General features: G+C 41.4%; 1 protein-coding gene across 1 annotated transcript in view; it reads left to right on the top strand.

Moving 5' to 3' along the window:
- The window catches only part of LOC122801556 (mast/stem cell growth factor receptor Kit-like), a 591,006-nt gene that overhangs the window by 466,023 nt on the left and 100,404 nt on the right, over positions 1-24,579 (top strand). The window contains exons 11-12 of the mRNA XM_044070993.1: positions 3,257-3,361; positions 3,457-3,567. Of these exons, the coding sequence (XP_043926928.1) occupies positions 3,257-3,361; positions 3,457-3,567 (216 nt within the window). The remainder of the gene's footprint in view (positions 1-3,256; positions 3,362-3,456; positions 3,568-24,579) is intronic.

The following is a 24,579-nucleotide window of genomic DNA, read 5'->3' as shown; positions in this document are numbered from 1 at the left end:
AGGGTTAAATGAAGAGAAACCCTTGTGTCACTTCTGATGGCTACCTGCATGATACCACCTCTCCTCTGACTTTCACCCTCGGTGATGATGAATGAGGAAAAAGTTGATGGCCAACAAGTAACAAGGGGGGAAGTGTAAAAAGTTGTAGGGGGAAATATGTTGGCTCTTTGATATCAGCACAATGATTTGTTTTTTGTTGTCTTTTAGCTAAGGGTGCATCATTATTGTTTTCTTCTGCATACAGTCTTTTCATGCTTTTTGCTTCAGTTATAGCTGAGAGATCCTTGGATTGATCCATCTATCTGTGTAATAAATGCATAAATAAGTGTACCTCCACTGAGTAATCAATGCATTGTTTAAAGAGCTGAAGTAGGAACCATTACATGAGCATTAAGAACTGAAGATTAAGATGGAGGTGCAGAAACTGACTGGAGTGGGCAGTGTACTTTTAGGGAGTACATAAAAAGTGGTAATTAATGTGAGAAGGTACACAAGAGTATGAAGCAAGAGTTTGGGAAAGGGATATTACAACACTTTGAGAACAGGAAGGAAACTGGTCTTAGTGATGAAGGAGAAAAATGGCTGCAGGCTGGCTTGAAGATGAGCTTAAGATGGTATTTAAAAAAGAGGTAGGAAGAACTTGTGACACTAAAAAAGAAAATGGTTATTGAATTGTCTAGTGCAGAAATAAAACTGCGGGAGAAGGATGAGAGAGCTCTGAAAAGTTGACTGTAATCTGGTTTATGTCATGGTAGTGGTGATAGATGGTGCCTCTGTCAAATTTCTCTTTTTTCTTGATGGAAATACTGTGCAGAAGAAAAGTTTAGCAGCACTGGTGATCCATTTAGCTAAAGTGACCCCAAGTTGTTACAGTTTATGTAGCCTAGCCTTCTAAGCTGTGGTTTGTGAGAGGTCACTGCATTCTTATCCTCTTCAACTAGGATGACAACAGAGCTAATTATTAATATAAATGGTAGGTAAATGGGGCCATGAGGGGTAGGGAGGGACTTATTTCCCCTGACCTCCAGCTAAAAAAGTACCATTTCTTTCTGTAGCTTGTTTTTCATTGTGCTGCTGTCTCATTCATGTGCTTTCAAGAAAACTGAGGAAGAAAAACTGTGGTTAGGTAAGCTATGTCTGAATGCCAGGGGGTGAAAGAAAAACAATTCTACATGACCGTGGTACCACTTTGTATGAGGTGAATAAAAGCCACATTTTTTTCTGATACAGTGTTTTGTGAATATCATTCAAAACGTGCATAACCCCTTTGCTATTGTAGACTTCCATTTTCTGGGACGTAGTGTTTTGGAAATAGCGTTTGAGTGATTTGTATCATCCATGGTGTGACGACTGTGCCCTGGCCCAGCAATCAAGGAGCCTCAATCCTCACCACTAACACCAGGGAGGTCGTGTCCTAGAAGAGAGGAAAGGATAACTAATACACACATTTTCCCTTAAGTGCTCGCAGAGATCTCAGTCAGTCTGGGGCTGGTTGATCCTTTGCTCACCAGGTCCCTAATAAGACTCCCCACTGGCACAGCTATAGGGTCCAGGTCTCAGCCTAGCTTGGCAAGCTAAAACCTCCGGTACCCTCTCCGTCCAACCAGTGCTTCGTGTCCCTGCCAAGTAGCTGACACACCACACACACACACACACACACACACACACTTTGAGATAAGTATTTATACAACTTCACAGACACTCCTGGGAAAGGCTGACACAGATTCTCCAGCTGTGCCCCTTTACCCAGACCATACGGTAGTAATTCCTGCCACCACCCAGCTAATAATATCAGCTACAAAAAGGCCCTTAAAAGGGTGTCCAATTATTACTGTGCAATATTATTATCCAATTGGTAATGTGACTATACAGTCTAAGGCTTATTTGAGTGGCCTATTGCAATAACCTCTGTAAATATGCTATGTACTCTAGAGCTTACCTCTACACAAATCAGCCACAGGTAAAGGTTTTAAAAATATTTAATAATAAATAATTAAAACACAAGACAAAACTACTACACCACAGAGATATCTAAGAGTTCAGAGATCACACAGAAACTTAAAATAATACAGTAGAACAGCTCTGATTTCAAAGAAAAACACCTAATTAATCTTTACTAGCTTTAACTATTCCTACAAGAAATCACAGTGCTAAAACTTACATGTGAGCATAAGGCAGAATGCTGAGTTAGATATCCAAGATCAAAATGCTCCTAGTCTCTTGTGAGAAGTAGTATTTAAACATTACTAACAAACATATATCTAAGGCCCTCCCAAATTAAATCATTTTTGACACTTATGTTTTCCCAGTATTCATATTGCATCATCTTAACACCTGGTCTGAGTTCTCAGGCCACAAACTGCATTATTTAGCAATCTAACACCTGCTCAGAAACTTACAACAATAAAGGGCATTTCACATATACACTCTAGCAGAAACCAGAGCAGTAAAGCACCTTCCATATGTAAATTCTGGTCATAAACTTTAGCCTTAAAACAATGGGCATGAAACCTTCATCCAGACGCACTGGAGCCGAATTCTAACATGAAAGGTTCACAACATGCCTCACTGTGCCAGAAGTAAAGTGCAATGTTGTCACATATTTTACAGTTCCACATTTCACAGTATTCTTTTACACTCAAGAAACATGCCTGTATTTTTACATTTATTTACAAATGCCAGAATTAATATATCAAATTCTATTTGACTAGGCTGGTAGCCTTCGCCCATCTTTCCCCAATCATCACACATGGGATCCAATGTTGCATTATGGTTCTTTAAAACATACTTTCCAGTGATGAGGCATCAGATAAAGTGAGATACTAGAGTTTCACATCGAGGATAAACTCAATGCCTTAATTTGTGGTGTGTTCAGTGATGGTTTTTATTTGAATAAAAATAACATATTAAGAAAGTCTCACTGAAGTAAAAATGTTTATTTTGTATGACTTTAACACTGAAAGTTCTGTATGTATGTTTGTATGTGTGCACATGCACATGTGTAATAAGTGTATTTCTGCTTACTGTAATTATTACCATTGTAGTGAATCTCTGAACCCCAAAGCTACTGAGAACTTGCATGTTGTATTATCAGTTTGTAAAGTTTGGTACAAATTATTGAATTTCCTTGGCACACAAATTTTGAAAATTTTGACTGCAGCCTGATGGTTATGTTACTTTCACCTTGCACTGTTAACAGTCCTGTTGATCAGCAGTGTATTATATATATGAGTTTTGCTTATATGTTTTGTTTTAGGTAAAACTCTTGGTTCTGGAGCATTTGGAAAAGTTGTTGAAGCTGCTGCTTATGGACTGTCAAAAACTGATCAAGTCATCACAGTGGCTGTTAAAATGCTCAAACGTAAGTTATTATTTAAAACTGAAGATGTGATTGATGGCTAATTTTTCCTTATTTCATAAAAAATATATTTTACGTTATGCCGTCTCTCCCACCAGCAAGTGCACATTCTACTGAAAAAGAAGCCTTGATGTCAGAACTTAAAGTACTAAGTTATCTTGGCCAGCACATGAATATTGTTAACCTGCTAGGAGCTTGTACAACAGGAGGTAAAGTAGTTAATTGCATCATAAATTATCTTTTTTTTGTTTGTTTTCTATTTGCATGTGTATTAGTAATGAAACATTGCAGGAAATGTTTGCAAATGTTGCATAGGCTGTATTCATTTCTGAATAGATGGTGGGATATGAGAAAAAAACATTATACTTATAAACAGTGGTGTTAAGTAAGTGACTGAATGACCTAGTACAGTGATGCTGAACCTTTTGGGTTTTGCATGTCAAAAGCTCCTGTCACAAAATAATTCAGTGCACCTCACATGAGCAACAAATGCAAAAGCAGTGTCTTTGGTAAATCGGGTGTTGTTGATTGCTGGCATGTCACCCGAAATGTTGTGGTGTGTGTCACCTTTGACACGCGTGTCATAAGTTCGCCATCACTGATCTAGTAATTTATATGAAAAAGAAAACAAGTAGGTACTAAAGAACATTTATACATTATGTACAATAACTCAGCAGTTTGAATATCTGATGTATTTCAGGAGAAGTAACATCTCTCACTGCAAAATGCTTCAGTGGCTGTTGGAAGAAGGACCTAGTGCATTTTTCACATTTATCCATTGTGACTGTTATTCCAGCCTAGTGTGCTATCAGAAATGTATTTTATTCTTAACAGTATATAGGAGGCATAAAGGAAAGTGGCACAAGAGATACTTAAATGTAACTTTTTGGCAGATATATATATATCTGGTCCACCACATTGCCAACTTTCTTGAAATGATGTTACACAGTACTACATGGTGGGGTCTGCTGCCAACTTCTCTGTTCTGTCCTTCCCAGCTTTTCTTTGTCTTAAGGGGAGTTCTTTTGTAGCATAATGTGTATTATATAAACATGTTGAATGTTTTTGCTTTTATTTCTTCTGTAGGTGAACTTCATCCAGCATCTGTCTTGTATAAAAAAATACTTCCCATTGAAGGAGACAGGCAGGAAGGAGGAGGAGTGAAGGGGCTTGTTTGCCTCTTTTGGGGGAGGGTGGGGTTGTGTGTACTCAGGGTGGGGGCCACACTGGATGACATTAACTATCTATCTTGTATAAAAAAGTACTTCCCATTGAAGGAAACAGGCAGGAAGAAGGAGGAGTGAAGGGTCCTGTTTGCCTCTTTCGGGGGAGGGAGGGCCTGTGTGCACTCAGGGTGGGGGCCACACTGGATGGCATTAACTACCCGGTGGTGTCATGGAAGCTCATTGGTTGTGCCTTGGGGGGTGGGGGTCAGGGATGCCTGAAAGGAGGGAATGGCCCTTGTAGGTGAGTGATAGGGTGGCCTCCACCATCACCCCATTGCTCTTTCTTCTCCATGCCTTGCCTGGCTCTTACATTAGAGTCTGTAGGAACTAAAGCAGAAAAATATCGAACCACCCCTGCTGGTTGTCTGAATGATGGCATCTCTTGGTTAAACCTCACCCCAGTGGTGGGAAATGAGTGCATGGACTGGCCTTGTAGGGGGATGATAATCAACAGACAGTGGGGGCAAAGTCTGAAAAAAACAGCAAAGTACAGTTGTATTGCAAACTGCAGTAAAAGTGCAGCCATTTCAAAAAGTTTCTTTTGCTGTGTTCATTTATTCACAGAAAGCCACATTTCAAAGTGTTTCTTACAATGTGCAGAGTTATTTTACAAAGTACAGCCATTTTGAAAGGTTCTTGTGCTTTGTACAGTTTATTTGCAAAGTGCATTCATGTCAAAGTGTTTCTTACTCTGAGCTTTTTCTGCTGTGTACATTTTATTTGCAAAGTACAGTCATTTTGAAGTATTTCATACACTGATAAGGAGTGGTTTCACAAAGTGCTGTGATTTCAGAGTGTTCTTGTGCTACAAAGACTTATTTGACAAAGTGCAGTTATTTCAAAGAGTTTGTTGTGCTATTGGGCATAACTATAAGTATTGGCATAAAGTTCTGGCATATATATTTATGTGTGTGTGTATGTTTGTACATACTTCCAAGCACCTTCATTACCATGTGTTGATATGGCAGAGGCATTTCTCAGACCTAGTCCACTTGTTTTTGATTATAATATAGCAGAGAATTGGAGAATATTCAAGCAGGAATACAATATTTTCATATCAGAAGCTTTTTCAGACAAAGATGCACGTACAAGGGCATTCATTTTTCTTAACTTAGCTGGGTCAGAAGCTATTGAAATAGAGCATTCATTTGTGTATGCCCCCTCTCCTGCATATATTTCTGGTGTAAACAGTCATATTGTATTTCTGTCTGAATCAAGGGAAGACCCTGAGTGCTTAAAACATAAATTTAGAGAAATGTGCAACCCCCAGACAATTGTTACGTTAGAGAGACAGTTATTTTATACAAGAGACCAAAAGCCAGGTGAAACTTTTGTAGCTTATATCACTGACTTGAGAAATAAAGCTAAAATGTGCAGATTTGGTGACTTGAAAGATGAGTTAATAAAGGACAGGCTTGTGTGTGGTGTTTCTATTGCTGCAGTGAAAAAGATTTTGCTTCGTGACATTGATTTAATGTTGAGCAAAGCCATAGAGATTTGTCAAATCCATGAGCTCAAAGAAAGGCATACAAGTATGTTTGCAAGTGATAAGAGCATGGTTTCAGCAACCTCTGGAGCAAACATAGACAGCATGCAACATGTGGCAAGCAGAAACAGGCCTAAGCACATGGCAACAGCAATCCCTGTGGGTGTGGCAGGGAGAACCCAAAGCTTTCTAGCAAGTTCCAAGACTAGCTCAGTAAAAACGGCATGCACAGTACAGTATAAGAGTGAGTCAGCAAAACCCAAGTCAAGTCTTATTCTTAACTGTCATTATTGTGTTGCCAATCATGAGTCTAAAAGAGAGAAGTGCTTACCATTGGTCAGAAATGCCACAAGCATAAAAATAGAATCATCTTCAAAAGTTTTGTAAAGCAAGCAAGCCTCATTCAGTTATTAAGAAAGGTCATTCAAAAAAGCAAGATGATCATATAGAGAGCCGCAACCCTACTTTCTATGTAGATGGTGTGTCAGTGGTCAGTGAAAAGGTTAATGCAGTAGATTTGTTGGCAAAGAATGAAGTATTTTGTACTGTCCTGATTAATGGTAAACCCACAGAGCTCAAAGTAGATACTGGTTCAAAGTGCAATGTAATGTCAGCTGAAACATTTGCTAAAGTGAGAGCTGGTGAGCAACTTAATTTGGGCAGTTGTGCAAAGTTTGTTGCTTATGGAGGTGAATAGATTCAAACCAAAGGCTCAGTAATGCTTTCATGCTCTTCGGCTGGGAACAGTTACAACTTGCAATTTTATGTAGTCTGAGGACATGTGCAGTGATTATTAGGTCTCAGAGACAGTTTGAGAATGAAACTGCTTTCTTTTACCAAAGAAGTACATCATACAAGCACTTGTGCTAGTTCCAGCTTCAGTGATGCTATTTCTGCTGATGTGTTCGATGACAAGCTAGGCAAACATCAAGTTGTGTACTCCATGAAAGTAGACCCAGAAGTCAGTCCAGTGGTCATACCAGCAAGAATAGTTCCATTAGCTATTCAGGGCAAAGTCAAGGTCCAGTTAGACAAAATGGAACAGCAAGGTGTGATTTGTCCAGTCACAGAACCAACTGAGTGTGTATCTTCTGTAGTAGCTGCTCATAAGAAAAATTCAGATGAAATCAGGATATGTATTGACCCAAGAGATTTGAACAAGGCATTAAAGAGAACTCATCATCCTATGCATACAAGGAAATTGCAACCCTCATGCCAGATGCCACTGTCTTATATGCAAAGAGTTCATTTTGGCAAGTAATGCTTGATCGCAAATATTCACTACTGACAATATTTTGTACCCCATTTGGTAGATACAGATTCCTCAGGATGCCTTTTGGAATAAATTCTGCTGATGAAGTCTTTCAGCATGCAATGGAGCAAATTTTTGCAGGCTACCCTTGTGCAATAATAGTTGATGATTTACTGGGTGGAGGTAATGGTGAAGCAAAGCATGGCAGAAACCTCAGGAAAGTACTGGACAGAGCATGTGAAGTGAATTTAAAGTTCAGTCCTCTGAAGTGCAAATTCAGATTACCAGAAGTTACTTATGTATGTCATTTATTTGCCAGTACAGGCTTACAACCAGAATCTTCTAAGCCAGCAGCCATTCTTGAGATGCCAGCTCCAGACAATGTCCAAGCTCTACAGCATTTTTTGGTGTGGTTAACTATTTGGGCAAATTTATCCCTGACTTTAGTGAGTTATCAGCACCTTTAAGAGAGCTGACATGCAAAAATGTTGCATGGTCATGGTTAGAACACCACCAGACAGCATTTGATAACCTCAAACAGAAAATTGCTAACCCTCCTACATTAAGATACTAGGACATCCACAAACCAGTAGTTCTTTCCTGTGATGCTTCAAAGTTCAGTCTTGGTGCAGTTATTCTACAAGAGGGCAGACCTGTTGCCTGTGCATCTAGAATTCTTACCCAAACTGAGATGCAGTAAGCTCAAATTGAGAAGGAACTTTTGGCAATTATGTTTGCATGTTCAAAGTTCCATGATTATATTTATGGCCAATCTATCCAGATAGAAACTGACAATTAACCTCTAGTCACTGTTTTAAAGAAGCCTATGCATTCTGCAACAGTAAGACTACAAAGAATGATGTTTAAATTGCAAAAGTATAATTTCAAAATGGTCTATATAAGGGGTTAATTTCTTTATCTGACTGATACCCTATCCATATTGCCCAGAAATACCACGGATCAGCTTGATGCAGATAATTTTAACTTTGATGTCATGGAAGTGTGTAATTTTTCTACCATGATACATGATGAGCTGAGAGATCATATAAAGACTGATCCAATTTTGCAAAAGCTCAACCACTTCATCAATGTAGGAAGGCCGTCAAAGCAATCCCATCTACCACCAGAAGTGCAGCCTTACTTTCCATACAGAGATGAGATGCTGATGGAAGGATAGCATCATTTTCAAAGGTCCAAAAGTTATTGTTCCTGCTTCCTTACAGTGTGAATACATTTACATTTTGCATCGTTGCCACCCAGGTTCTGATTCTACCAAAAGAAGGGTGAGAAGACTAGTATTTTGGCCTTCTCTAGCAAAAGACATTGATAACGTGTTTTCTTCTTGTTCAGTGTGCAACAGTACTAGGCCAGATTTGAAAAAGAGCCACTTCAGGTAAGCCAAACTCCTGAACTACCTTGGTCAACAGTAGCAACTGACATATTTGAGTGGAACAGTCAACATTACCTAGTGTTGGTAGACTCTTATTCAAACTGGTTTGAGATCGATTTGCTACCCAACCTAACGTCCAGTGCTGTTATTACTAAGATGAAACGTCTTTTCTCAGTCCATGGTAGTCCACACAAAGTTGTTTCTGACAATGGTTCTCAGTTTACGAGTCAATTGTTTCAGAGATTTGCAAAATAGTGGGACTTTATCTATGTTACTAGCAGTCCTGAATATCCTCAGTCAAACGACCTTGCTGAACATGCAGTACAGAGTGCAAAGAAATTACTGAAGAAGTCAAAGCGTGACAATACCGATATCTTCTTGAATTTACTCAGTCTCAGAAATATACCCCGTAACAACCTACTAGGCTCACCTGCTCAGAGACTTCTATCTAGGCAAACAGTTTGCTGGTGCCTAAGGCTAAAAACAACAGCGTAATCAAAGCCCAACTTTTTAAGAAGTGTTCTTCTTAGAAGTCCAGCTATGATAAAATGAGCAAATTTCTTTGTCTGTTAAAAGAAGCCAAGACAGTGAGGATGCAAACGGTGAAAGACTCTGATCGAATTGGAAAGTGAAAGGTATATGTACTGAGCCAAGGTTTTACTTAGTGGAAGCTGAGGGTATAGAGTACAGGAGAAACCTCAGACATCTTTTTCCTGTATCAGAAATGATATTGCAGCATCGCACCTGTGATACAGACTCTAGATCTCAGAGCAACCCTGACAATGTTCGCACCAAAGAACATGTGTCAGTATCCATTTCCATTCCTGATGATGTCCCAGATGTCCCCAAAGTTGAACATTCCTTGGACAGTCCCCATTGTTAGATCCAATTCTGACTTTTATGTTACACGGTCAGGTCATATTTCCAGACATAGTGTAAAATGCACCGCAACTTGGACGTAATTGTTTTATATGTGTCTAATTTTGTATGATTGCGTGTCAAGTAATTAGTTTTGTATAACTGCATGTCAAAAGATAATTTCCAGATGTAGCACATGCATATAAATACAGAGCATGTGCAGGCAGCATTGCTATTTTGAGAGAACAGTGTGGTAGTCAGTCTGTTTATAAGTTTATTTAAGTTTAAGTTACAAAGCCTCATTTCTGATGCGTTTGTGTGTAATAAAGCTTCTTAACAGAACCCATGAATGTTCATCTGTTTTATCCTAAACAGACGAGCAACAGTAAGCAAGGATATAGCATCCTAAGCTAAGGAAATTATAACTCCTCTGTACTTGGCTGTCATCAGACCAATAGTAGGGTGCAGTACTTTCTTCTCCCTGTACCCCACCAATCATCTGCAGCATCTGGAGAGACCTCTGAAGGTTCTCACAAAGAAAATTCAGGGCCTACAACACATGACCTACACGGACAGACAGATACTGTACTCAGTATCATGTAGACTGTGCAGAGGAGACTTGTGCCTGGCCTGCGGAGCAGTCTCAGACCCTGCCTTGATGAAGCTGCTGCACATCCACAAATCCAGTGGGACAATATTCACTCACTCTAGGGAACTTAACCTAGCCTGCGATATTAACAGTGCATGCTGGAAAGACAGGTCTGTCTCACAGAGGTTGCCACTCCTCTGGAACAAACTCCCAAGTCATGTAAAACAGAGCTCCTCAATGACCCTTTTTAAGCATAACCTGGTCATTTGGATGGGAAACCATATATTTTCACCAGGGGTTTCACCTATGTCCCTCTTAGACAGAGGCAGCCAGTGCTGATCTTGGATTCGCACACAAACATAGACTGTATATCTTGGTCCATAAAGGAACAAGGGTATAACATGGCTAGGCTTGTGGAGGCCTTAAGGCCAATAGCCTAGGAACCGCCTATGATCCTATGTGTATTTGTTACTTTAGTCTGAGGAAGTCCTTATTATTCTCAGATTTTGCTGCTCACGTTGTCTAGGGTTGTCACCTTTCCTGAGTGTCTTACTAAAACAGAAGATTTTGCAGGTCAGTACATATGCTCTGCCAATGCAAAATACTTTCAAGATGCTGATTAATTGTTCATGAACTTTAGGTATTTCTATTATTTATTTATTTTTTTATCATGTTATTGTTTTCTGTACTATTTAGATAAAGTATTTTTCTTCCAAAAATGTCAGGACATTTGTCATTTTCACATTTTTTGCAGGACACAACTATTCAAATTAGGACTGTCTGGTGAAACGAGAGTAGACCGTAACTCTAAAGCTTTGTTTCTTAACAAAGAAGTTTTGTTATGGATTCAATGAGTTGATGTTGTGTGACTTTGTCATATAGCTGCTCTGAAAGTAGTGGTGACGACAGAAAAAAAAAAAGAGAGAGAGAGAGATAACTGGCAAAGAGCCAGACCTGTGCTGAACTGGAGCAGGGATAACAGGAATGTACATGATGCCTGGCTAAATAGGTATCTGTGCCTCAGCAAATTAAAATACTTAATACTGTCCCTCTTTAATGCTGTAAAAATCCATTAATCCTTAATTCATCTGCCAGTGGCATCATTACTTGACTAGCACAGTTTATTTAGATAAAGTTGCATTTTTTTAATGTTAACCTGTTTATAGAGTTTACTATAAAGTGTTGCACTGTGAATTTCTGCTTAAATATTCATGGTAAAACTTTGTAAGCACATAGATTTTATAAAATGGCTTGCTTGTATGGGTAGAAAAACATGCATTTTTACAAGCATATTTATGTAATATACAATTGAAGATGTGTATTTATTTTGTTTTAGATATTTCCTGATTACTTTTCAGAATGTTTCTAGCTCCTGGGTAGTACAGATTTTGTAAAGCCGATCTCCAGGACAGCTGCCATTTAATCACTTGTGCGGCAACATCTGAGGCATACATGTTGCTTTCCTTAGAGATTTATGACAGCTGCATGTGGTTGCTTCCACGCTGCTTATTTGTATAATAAAAAAAAAATCCCAGGTCATCTTTCCAAACATAAATCTTGGGGAAGATGACATTTTGTTCTGTTGTTTTTGTTTGACTTCATCTTCCACTAATTCAGAACTAAGAATTGCAGCAGGCATGCACAAGTGACATTCATTCAGAAGATAAGAATTCAAGTGGATCAATAATCAGAAAAGATTTGCGTATGAATACTTTTAGTTTGGTAACAGTTGCTTCATTCATTGTAGATAGAAATGCAGATCACCAGAATTAGCATAATATATTGTACTTTGTTTAGGAAGAACAAGTGCCGTGTTTGACACAGGTGTTTAGTTTGAATAGTGATGAAAGTTGTTTTGTAAGAAGAAATTCTTCAGAAAAAAGAAGTAAATTGATTAATTTCTCAAGTTTAGAAGAGCTAGACTACAAAGGAGTTTTTGTATGCATCAGATTCATATGGCTTGTGAGAAGTGTAGTTATATGGAAGGCTTTTATTCTATTTCATTAGTTTTTAGTAAAATTATTTGGAGCAACTGGTTCCTTTTCAGTTGTGAAAGCAGAAGATAAAATCAGTAGTTAAAGAACTAAACATAGACGTTGATAACAGTTCCAGCCATATTTCAAGGAGGCAGCCATCATGATGAACACTGTCAAGACACTAGCCAGAAGTGCACAGTGTATGGCATGGTGTTCAGTTTTTATTTATTTACATATGTATGCTGTCTAGAGGAATGTGCTGCGATTTAAATCAAAATATCCTGGCTTATTAAACGTGTTTTATGGCAGTATGTTTTATTAAATGACTTTTTTTTTCAGAATGCTGGTTGAAATATTTACTTTTATTTCTTTCTTTCCTTATTTTTTTCTTTCTTAAAACTTGTTATTTAGGCGTTTTTACTATATTGAAAGTTTACTTAACAGTGTCATGCAGTCTGTAAGTGAGGGGTAAGAGGGACTATACTTGATGTAGGCTGCATTCTTGGAAACGGGTGCACAAGTTGGTATACAATTTCGAAAATTCCTGGCTACACCCCTGATTCGGTAACTACAGGATAATGGATCATCCCGGTTCTGTAGTAAAATTATTATTGTAGAGTAGCATTGGCATTTGGATTCCTTAAAGAGAATGTGACCTGAAGCTTTTTAAAGTCTGACAGTTACACATGGTAACTGGAATTTTTTTAAAGATTTTATGCCTGGGAATGGAGAAAGCATGACTTGTACAAATGAGAAATGTATCAGGTTGGTTAATAAAGAGTCTTAGTAACAGTGGAGCGTTCTGATGAAGGTTTTAAGGATGAGTGTAAGAAAGGTACTGATCCATGTGTTGCAGTTTCAAGACATGAGTGTGACGTGGAAAGATGACTGCAGTTCAAAGTATCAACTCTGGATTTAGTCTGTGTGATACATCTCAACTGTCTAGATTTTCACAGAATGTGCAGATTTTTGATCCACGTTTTTGGTCTATTCCTTATAAAATTTGTGTTTTTTTTTTTTTGGCAAATCACTAATGACTGAAGTCACTAAGTAATGACACGCAGTTGAGGTTCAGACTTCATATCCTTTATAACATGCATGCTAACACATACCATTTTTTTCTAGAAACTTTCTAAATGCAGTATTTAAAATCTGTCATTATTTTTGGACCCTTGTCTCCCCATTACTTTAGGCTTTGTCCAGATTTCTTACTCTAAGAGGTTGAGAGGTGTGTCTGTGTCTCACGGTTGTGAGAATGTGAGATTAGTATGTATAAGTAAGGGGATTTGGTGTGTGAGGCAAAGCCCCTCACTTTGGAGTGTGTGGAAGAGCACCCACATAATTGCTACTTGTGTGGGTGATGTAACAGCGCTCAAGAATGTTATATTTATATCTAGTATGTATATTGGATCTACACTATATTGTTGTGTGTAGACAGTACATTTTTTGTCCATTTGTTCTAATGGAGGTGGGGTATGCCTTTATATTAAAGCTATAAGGATATTGTAGCTGAGCTATATGGTTTGTCTTTTGAATGAAGTGCTTTATGAATTGCAGATGTTCATCGTGTTTCACTGCTGCAGTCATTACACTTGGGTTATCCTGCCATCAGGCGGTCCCGCAGTCGGCCAGAGTTCCAAAGTCTTGGTCCGGCGTCAGTTGCTGTCGCTTCTTCCCTGACGTCAGTGCGCTAGGGGTATATAAGATGCAGCCGACGCCATTTTCTTCTGTCTTTCTTGCCGCGCGGTGCCCGAAGCAAAAGCAGTTCGCATGTGCCGGTCGGCCGACTCCTGAGATTTTCAATTCGAATTTTCAGAACTGAAGTCTTCAATAAAGCTAAGTACCCCGTTGGGGAAACTTTTTCTTGCCTCAGACCGATGTCAGTAAAAGTTAATAAATGTATTTCTTGTGGGAAGCAAATACCTCATAAGGATTTTCATTCTTACTGTATTCCATGCCTAGGCCCAGATCACGACGTCACTAGTTGTTGGTTTTGTGCTAGATTTAACAAATGCACTATTAAACGTCGGTTTGATTTTGCTTGCCATTACTTTGGCCGAAGGTTTAAAACCACCATGCCGTCGGAACAACCGACGACCGGAATACACAAAAAATGCAAAGACAAGGATAAGGACAGGCATCCGAGGCCCAAAACTGACGATGAGGCCTCTTCTAGGCCAGACGCCGGTTCGCCGGTTCTCAGTGAGGCGCTTTCGCAGCCCCTGACATCCACTACCTCAGAGCCACAGGCCGTCTCCGACTCCCACGTGGAGATGTCTAGGCCTCTGGATACTCAAGGTGTTGGGCCTATGGAAACTAACCCTTCAGATGAGTCCGGAGCCGCTGAGCAGGCATCGGCTTCTGAGGGTGTTTTCAGACCTTCTCAGCTTACCATAAAAGCTACAGCCAAGTCTAAAACTCCATTAAAGACAAAGAAGCAAGTACAGCATTCACCTGGACAGGCCCCCATGCCTAAAAAACAGATGCTCAAAATGGCCGAAGACTTAATTACTCTGATTAGGGGTACCCATCCCCCTCCTGATAAAAGGCCTAGGCAGGATACAGACTATGATTCCTCTGACCAGGTTTCCATTTATTCTGATTCCTCTTCAGACCAGGGATACTCTTTACCCCCCTATGAGGACTCTGATGCTGAAGAATCAATTCCTTCAGCCTCTCATCCAGAGGATTATTATTTTGGGGAAACTTTACATACCATAAGGGAGCATTTCCATTGGGAGGGCCAGGATTACTCAGAATACAAGAAAAGGCTCAGAGACTTTCTTTTATTACCTCAACACAGACCCCTTGCTATTCCGCCAGTGTTAGATATTGTGGATGATGTGTTCTCTGAATCCAGTTTAAATCCTGATTCTTTGCCCCCTGCTCCAGTCAAGCCAGACAGGTACTACAGAGTCCCTGACTCTCACAAATTTCTTTATAAAAACCCTGTTGCTGACCCAGAAACTAGTTCCCAGGGTCCCAAAGGGGTAAAGGCTTCCACGGCTAAGAATCCAGTTCCCTCTGACAGGGATTCTAGAGCATTAGACAGATGGGGGAAGAAAGTTTACACTTCTGCAACTCTGGCAGTGAGAGCTTTAAATTAAATACCAACAATATTTAATGTCTCTGTTAAAACAGAAAATGATTACAAGTTCAGAACATCCTGACTTTAAGGAAATGCAGGAGTTATTGCATGCAGCTGAACAAGTGGGAAAACATACTCTGCAATGTGGTTTTGATTCATTAGAGGCTGCTTGTAGAGCAGCTGTTACAGGATCTGTGATTAGAAGGCATGCTTGGTTAAAAGAACAAGGTTTACCTGATCATGTTAAGGCTAAATTATTGGATGCTCCTTTACAGCAGGATATTTTATTTGGTGTTAAGGCAGAAGAGGTATTAAAGAAAATGGAGGATAAGGCAAAATCTATGCAAACAGTGAAGGATTTCTTACAGGTACAGCCACCTCGATTTAGCAGAAATTGGCCTTCAAATAATTGGTCCTTTCCAGTGTCAGACAGACCACAAAGAGGCAGATATAGATGCCCAAGAGGCAGATCTCAGCCCCAAGGTTCTTACAGACCACGACAGTGGGGTGCTTCAACCCCAAAAGGAGGTGAAGACAAGTCACAACCTTACAGGAAACAGTCCCAATGACTTCCCCCTTCGAATGCCAAGCACTTACCTTTTGGCAGCTCCCTTAGGGGGAAAACTTGCACTTTTTTCTCAAAATTGGCATATAATCACCCAAGACAAATGGGTTCTGAATATTGTGTCTCAAGGTTACAGGTTCCACTTTCACACTCTACCAAGGCTAAAAGGAATGCCAGACCTGCCACAAAATCAATGGGCAGAGGCACAAAAACAAATTACAGCCCTCATGGACATGAGAGCTATTCAAAAAGTGCCACAACAGGAACAAGGACAAGGATTTTACTCAAGACTTTTTCTGGTCCCCAGAAAGGACAAAGCCTGGAGACCCATACTAGACCTTTCTACTCTAAATACTTACCTGGATGTTCCAAAATTCAAAGTGTTGACACTACAGCAGCTTCTTCCCATGCTGGGCAAGAAAGCTTGGCTTGTTACTTTGGACCTCAAAGAGGCATACCTGCATGTCCCTATCAGACAAAATTGCAGAAGATACCTCAGATTCATAGCTGGTTCAATGCATTACCAATTCTCTGCACTGCCCTTTGGCTTATCTACTGCACCCAGGGTCTTCACAAAGTGCCTGGCACCAGTAATTGCATTTTGCAGACAAAAAGGAATTCAAATATATCCATACCTGGACGACTGCCTTATTCAAGCAGAGAGCAAGGACATTCTTCTAAAGCATCTGGCGTTTGTAAAATGGTTGCTAATTTGCCTAGGGTACACAGTAAATGAAAAGAAGTCAAAACTAGTGCCCTCACAAGAGATAATATTCCTGGGTGCCAGCTTAAATACAAAGGCCCAGATGGCTTATCTCACACCAGACAAGCAAGGACAACTGACTCAGTACTTTCAACTGATGGCAACAAAGACCCAACTCCCTGTAAGAAAAATTCTGCATGCCTTGGGATTCATGGCATCCTGCATACTACTAATTCCATATGCCAGACTGCATATGAGGAAATTACAGTGGTACCTAAAAAGTGTGTGGACTCAACACTGTCACAGTTTGGAAGCAGTAATACCACTAATTCCCTGCCTACAACAGGAGTTTCGATGGTGGGCACAGGCATGTCACCTCAACAAGGGACAGCCTTTCACTCTACCCACAGCCAGGCAGACACTAACAACAGATGCTTCGGATTATGCCTGGGGAGCACACATGGCAGGAAAATGTGTTCAGGGCAAGTGGACCACAGACCAAATGCATCTTCACATCAATCAAAAAGAGATGTTGGCTGTACAAAATGCCCTAACAGCTTTCAAGGACCTTCTGCATCCAGGACAACTATTACTAAAGACAGACAACACCACAGTTATGTGGTACATAAACAAGCAAGGGGGCACTCATTCTTATCCCCTATGCAGACAAGTCATGACCTTGTGGGACACAGCTCTAGCCTATCAAGTTCATCTACAAGCACAATTCCTGCCAGGAAAGAAAAACACTCTGGCAGACGACTTAAGCAGAAACATCATGGATCCTCACGAGTGGAAATTAAATCCAGAAGTATTCAGCATGATAACGCAAAAATGGGGGTGCCCAGACATAGATCTCTTTGCCTCCCCAAAGAATTGCCAACTACAGAAATTCTGCACAAGGACGTATCACACACAAGCATGGAAGGTGGATGCTCTCTCATTCAGCTGGAAAAGCCTAAATGTTTATGCCTTCCCACCACTGCCTCTCCTTTCAGAGGTACTCCTAAAAGCCAGACAAGAAAAACCACAGATGATCCTGATTGCCCCAGACTGGCCACGCCAGCACTGGTACCCAATCTTAAAGAACTTAGCTGAAGGCCCACCATGGATTTTACTTCAAACTCCGCACCTTCTGACTCAATAAAATAATCAGATCCTGCACAGTCAGCTCAAAACCTTAAACCTGGCTGCATGGCAGATTCATTAGTCAAGCAGACAACACCTCTCTCTAAAGCTGTTATGGTTGTCATTTTGGAGGCCAGGAGGCCTAGCACCAGGAATTCTTATTCAGAAAAGTGGAAGAGATTCTGTGCCTGGAACCAGGCTCAAAGCTTTGACCCTCTTGTCCCAAATATTCCTCAGATATTACAATACTTAACTGAGATGCTGGACAAAGGACTATCCTTTTCATCCATTAAGATCCACGCCTCTGCCATCTCGGCTCATTACAACACAGATCCTCCTATTTTCTCTCATCCATTGCTAAAACAGTACCTCAGAGGGGCTAAAAACATAAGACTGCCCCGGAGAGCACCAACACCAACTTGGGACCTCAATTTTGTCTTGGAAAAACTAACTTTACCTCCTTTTGAGCCAGCCAATTCAGCAGAATTAAAATATGTATCATGGAAAACTGCTCTGCTTCTGGCAATAACCTCAGCACGAAGAGTCTCAGAGTTACAGGCACTAATGGCAGTGGAGCCTTTCATAATTTTTCACCAAGACAGGGTTTCTTTACGAACAAACCCTTCATTTATGCCTAAGGTGGTATCCAGTGTGGCTCTTAACCAAACTATTCATTTGCCAACTTTTTATCCAAACCCCCAGAATAAAGGGGAGAGACTTCTGCATTCCTTGGACATACACAGACAATTACGTTTCTACTTGGACAAAACAAAGGCTTTCAGAAAAACTGAGCAATTGTTTGTAGCATATGCTGCAGGATCACAGGGTAAGGCTATTTCAAAGCAGACCATTTCAAAGTGGATAGGACACTGTATCCGGTTCTGCTACACACAGCATGGGGAAACCTGTACCTAGTAATATTAGGCCACATTCCACCAGGGCAACAGCCACTTCAACTGCCTACCTTAGAGGAGTACCTACCAAAGATATCTTGGAAGCTGCAACTTGGAGTTCAGTGCACACCTCTACCAAGCATTATCACTTGCCTTTTTATTCTAGATCCAGAGCTGGCTTTGCCACTGCAGTGCTGCAGGGCCTCTTAGCCACCCCAAATCCTCTATAGAACCAGCCACCCTAACTCAGCTTTGGGATTCAACCCAAGTGTAATGACTACAGCAGTGAAACACAATGAACATAGTACAGTTATCTACCTACCATAAATGTAGATGTTCGAGTGTCTTCACTGCTGCAGTCCTGGTTACCCACCCGCCATCCCCTCTTTCTTAGCTGGCACTAATTTATACCTTTCTGCCCTATACTACCTATGTGGTGTATTTGCTGGTAACTGAAGGTTTTGTTTTACCTTGTTGTATGTTTTATTAGCAATATGTATTGCCTACCTATTTGGGGGCACCTGACATCTGGGGCAAGAAAAACTGAAGAAAATGGCGTCGGCTGCATCTTATATACCCATGGCGCACTGACGTCAGGGAAGAAGCGACAGCAACCGACGCAGGACCAAGACTTTGGAACTCTGGCCGACTGCGGGACCGCCTGATAGCAGGATAACCCAAGTGTAATGACTGCAGCAGTGAAGACACTTGAACATCTACATTTATGGTAGGTACAAAACTGTACTTTATGGAACTTATATGCTACATTTGTTTATGTGGTGATGGTATACAAACTAATGTATGGAGAGCATAGTGTAGAGGATATTTTCTCTCACTGAATTCTAGGATAGCTAGTAGTCTGTGACTCACAATCTCAAAAGGAATAGGAAAGATATTAGGTTTGCTTGTGTGATCGTTTTAAATTTCCTGAATGTTTAGGTTGATCCATGAAGAGTGTTTTCAATCTGTAGAGGTTGGATTTGTGAGTGCTGGTGAATGTACAAGACGGCGGGGAGGACATGCAGACTCCACACAGAAGGTGCTCCAGCCGAAAATCGAACGGGAGAACCTCTTGGTGTGAGGCAACAATGCTACCGCTGTACCACCTTGGCGGTTTAAACCAAGGGCCTGAGTAAGTCTAGCCAACAAGGTTCCCTGGCTTATGCCACCCAAGAAAGTTATTTTCCTCTGCACCTGTGGAGCAGAGCAACAGAAGTGATCCCTGGGCTGTATTTCCTATTTCCCATCCACTTATCAAGATTTTTCTTGAAGAGTGCTAATGAGGAACTTTGCTTGACTTAGATGGGTAGCTTATTCCAGAGTATGGGAAGTCTCTGGGACAGGAATCTCTCCCTCCAGCATGTTCTGTTTATTGTGGTGACAAGATTTAGGTCCCTAGAGCATGTAGCTCAGAGGGATTGGGATTTCTTTAGGTGTAGCATGTCCAACAGCTCTGGGTTTGACATAGGTTTATATGTTAGGCAGAGATCACCTCGGAGTAGGCGATATGCTACAGAGTAAAGCTGGAGTTTTTTGAGATGGTCAGTGTAGGCATCTGTTTGAGGCCAGTAATCCTCTTTGTGAGGTACTTCTGTGGCCTTTCCAGCTGCTGCAAATGTCTTGTGAGGTACATTCCAAAAGGGGCGTTGTACTCTATAATGGGTCTAATGAGTGTCGAGTAGAGGGGAACAATGACCTCTTTTTTCCTAGATGAGAACCCTTTTGTGATGAGGTGTGCCATGTAGAAGGATTTCCTGACTACTGTGGCAATGTGATTATCAAAGGAGAGACTACAGTCCACCTGGGTCCCCAGGTTTCTTATCACACATTCGGCGTTAAGTAGACTGCCGCCTGTGTTGTAGTTCATGGGTACAGAGTTTTTAACAAAGGGGATGACAATGTACTTTTTGGCATTGAGCTTGAGGCCATGGCTCTTACACCAGGCATCTGGCTCAGTGAGGCCCTTTTGTAGGATGTCCACATCATTTGAGGACTCAACTATGGCTGCTAGTTTGCAGTCGTCTGCAAACTTCGGTAGTCAAAGGCCTTCTGTGTTAGCCTGTACTTCAGAGAAGTAGATACCAAACAAGAGAGGTCCCAGGACTGAACCCTGTGGTACTCCACTTGTCACTGGTTTGAAGTCATATTTGGAGTCTGCAACTTTTACAGTGTGGGTTCTGTCAGTGAGCCATTTGGCAACCCATCTTGTGACGTAGGGATTTATACTTAGTTTAGTGAGTTTAGCTATAATTCCAGAATGGGGGATGGTGTAGAAAGCCTTTGTGAGGTCAAGATAGGCTATGTGAACCACCTTATCCTCGTCTACAGCTTTGTTGACTTCCTCAAAGATGTCGATCAGGTTCAGGAGGCATGGTCTGCCTTTCACAAACCCGAACTGGGTAGGGTCCAGAGTTTGGAGGTTACCAATGTCTTTGTTTATGAGTTCCATGATGATACGTTCCATGGCCTTACAGACCAGGCTCGTCAGGCTAATAGGGCGATAGTTCCTGGGATCAGTGGGGGCTCCCCCTTTCTGGAGTGGGATAACTGTTGCTGTGCACCATTTAGTGGGCACAAAGCCTGATGTGAGACTAGGATTGAACGTGGTGCTTAGGTGGGGAGCCAGATCATTTTGAAGTTTGTGTAAAACGCAGCCTGGGATGTTGTCCGTTCCCATGGATGCTGTGTTTTTGGCTTTAGAGAGTGCAGCTTTTACCTGCGTAGTTGTGATTACAGGAACTCTGCATTCTTCCTGTATAGATATGGGCCCTTTAGGGGGTGAGAGGGGGGTAAAGTTAGCACTGAACCTATCTGCCAGGACGTTGGCAATATCAGTTGGTTCTGTAATTTTCATGCCGTTGTGCTGTAATTCAGAGCAGATCCGGGTGTTGCCATTGAGATTCTTGACATAGCTATAGAATGCTTTGTGTTTGTCCCTAGAATCAGTGACAATTTTGTTTTCGTAGCTAGCTTTGGAGGATCTTATAAGGGATCTCAGCTTCTTACTGAGGTTGACCAGGGAACTTCTCCACTCATGGGATTTTGCTCTCTTTTGCAACAGTTTCTTCCTTCTGTTATAGAGTTTGTTTATGGCAGGGGACCACCAGATTGGCTTCTTTTTTTTGGAGGATAGCATCTTGGTTCTGTTTGGGATAGCACGATCCATGCACTCGTGTAAGTGCTTATAGAGTGCGTCTGTGAAGGATGCAGCAGTCATAAGTGTATTGTCCATCTGCATGGGTGTCTTGAAGTTCACCACTTCTGTCTTAAGAAGCATGATGTTGGCTTTGGAGAAATTTTATACCATGATTTCCTTAATGGGGGGGGGGGGGATGTGGATATCCAGGGTGATTCACTTATGGTTGGATCTGACCAAAGAGGAGTTGACTTCAGGTGTGGAACACCGGTCACTCAAGTTGGTAATGACTAGGTGTAGGATATTGTTGCCCCTGGTGGGGGTGTGGATAAGATGATCCAGGGCATTGGAATTTATGAATTCCAGAAAACGTTGAGCGAAGGAGTTGGTACATGAGTTGTTTTCCCAGTTAATGGTGGGGTAGTTGAAATTGCCCATTATTAGGGTGTTTGGTTAAACCTAATATTTTCCAGTATATCAAGAAAAGAGGAGTGGAAATCCTGGGACACGGTGGGGGAGCTGTAGCAAGCTACAATTTGGATCGCAGTTTTGCCCAGATTGCCCAGAATTAGTTGCACTTGGATAACCTCAGATGCATTATGCTGAGCAACTAGCCTGGAGGTGTGGATATCCTTAATGAATATGGACACACCTCCACCTTTGGTGTTCCGGTCCAGGTTAGGTGGCCGAAAAGTATGGTATGAGTTATAGCCTGGTAATGCAGGGGTGCTCTCTGGAGCACTGAACCAGGTCTCAGTCACTGTACAGATATTGATATTCTCCATTTTAAGGAGTGCATTGAGTAAGTACAATTTGAGATTTAGACTTCTGGCATTGAGTAGCATTACCCTCAGTTTTTGCTTGCCTGTTCCTGTTACGGTGGTGAATTTGTCATTTGAACCTTGCCTAAAAAAGGCACTATAGGGGCAGCATGAGCCTTAGCCAGTATCTGAAATCCCAGGGGTCACAGGTGCAGGCCATCTCTGGCAAAGCATCGTGGCCTGTTGCCCATGTCGTCCCAGCAGACAGATACTGGATCCCCTTAGAATGACAACAGAAGCTTAGCCAATTGTTGAAGTCAATCATTTTGTCCATGTACTGCAGTATCTTTCTGGGCGATGGTGGCAGGATGCTACTCAGGGCTAGGGTCATTCCTGCCTGGGCTACAAGATCGGAGAGCTCTTCCATGTCTCTTTTCATGTAGTCCAGGGAGGTACGTCTCAAGTCATTCACACCAACATGGACAATTGTGCTTGTTGTGGAGTGACCTGAGTGTGTGGGTTATGTGGTGGATCCTGGCACCTGACAGGCAGCTGACAGTAACCTTCTCCTTGTTTAGCCTGGTGAGTGGGACATCAGTGTGTCTGACTATAGAGATACCTATGACTAATGTGTTGGATACATTGTTTTGCCTTATGTGCTGTGGTTGAGTCAGTGGGCTGTGTGTCATTTGGGTTGTGTTGGGGGGTGGAAGTTGCTTGCGTTTCTGCTTTGGAGGTCTCTGTTGCTTGAGCAGATTATTATTGAGAGCCTCCGCGAATGTTTTTGTGTTTCTGTGTGTGGATTTTGGTGGTGTAGGTTTAGTGTGACTATGTGATGAGTGTGGTGTGGTGCAAGTGTTTACCTTCTCCTCTTGACTGTCAAGTTCAGTCTTGGTTGGAGAGAGCTTTACCTCCAGTTTGGCTAGGTAAGTGCATCTCTCACAGGTTGTGGTGTTGGGTGGTAGGAGGAGAGGGTTGTCTGTGTACGAGGCAATTGCTACATTGCCCCAAGATGCCCAGATTCATCAGATAGACAGGAGAGAACACTGGGAGCTGACCCTTGGACATGCCTGAATAAAAAACTACTTTCCTCTAGATAAGTGAGGAAAGTGATTATAAGAGCTGTTTTTCTTTAAGCAAGTGAGGAAAGTAAGTACAATAAAGTGGTGTTAGGTATAAAATGGATGTCGGCATGTACCAGACCTCAGAACTGTTATTCTGACATTTATCCAATAGTCTGCAGCCGTCATCACTTGTCAGACAAGTTGCAAACCTTGGTTCATATAAGTGCCACATTGGGTTTTTTTTTTCATTACAATCTTTGGCCACGGTGTATTGTTTTGATTACATGTCAGCTAGGAAGGGTAATTAGGTTCATAGGTTCATACTAGGCTATCTGCCCTAGGGCATTTATAAGCCTAGCCAGAGTGTGTTTGGCTTTTGCCACCCATTTTAAAATAATTTTGCTATGCCCTTTTTCGAGGTTAGTATACTGTGCCTCTGTCTAACAGTGACACAGAAGTGATACCCGGGGTAAACCTACGATCTCCCATCCACTCATCAAGATTCCTCTTGAAGAGAGTCAATGAGAGACTCTGCCTAACCTGGACTGGGATTTTATTCCAGAGTGAAGGGAGTCTCTGGGTTATGAATCTGTCCCTCCAGCATGTCCTATTTATTTCAGTGCTGAGGTTCAAGTCTCGAGCGTAGCTCGATGGGATTTGGATTTTCTGAGGTGCAGCATGTCCATTAATTCCGGGTTGGACATGGCATTATACGTCAGGCACAGATCGCCTCTGAGCAGGTGGTATGCCACTGAGTAGAGCTGGAGTTTCTTTAACTGGGCAGCATATGGCATCTGCTTGAGCCCTTTAATCCTCTTGGTGAGGTACTTTTGGGGTCTTTCCAGTTACTGCAGGTGTCTGGTAAGGTACATCCCAAAAGGGGCATTGTACTCAATTATGGGCCTGATGAGGGATGAGTAAAGAGGCACGATGACCTCCCCTGATCTAGATGTGAATCCCTTCATGATTAGGTGGGCTATATAAAATGTTTTTCTAACCACTTTGGCCACGTGGTTGTCAAATGAGAGCTTGCTATCGACTTGGGTCCCCAGGTCCCTAATTACTTCTTCTGTACTTAATGGATTACCACCTATGTGGTAATTTGTGGG

The sequence above is a fragment of the Protopterus annectens genome, chromosome 5.part0 (genome assembly GCF_019279795.1).
Source record: "Protopterus annectens isolate FY-2018-M chromosome 5.part0, PAN1.0, whole genome shotgun sequence".
NCBI lineage: Eukaryota > Metazoa > Chordata > Ceratodontiformes > Protopteridae > Protopterus > Protopterus annectens.
This window is presented reverse-complemented; position numbering and strand designations above follow the sequence as displayed.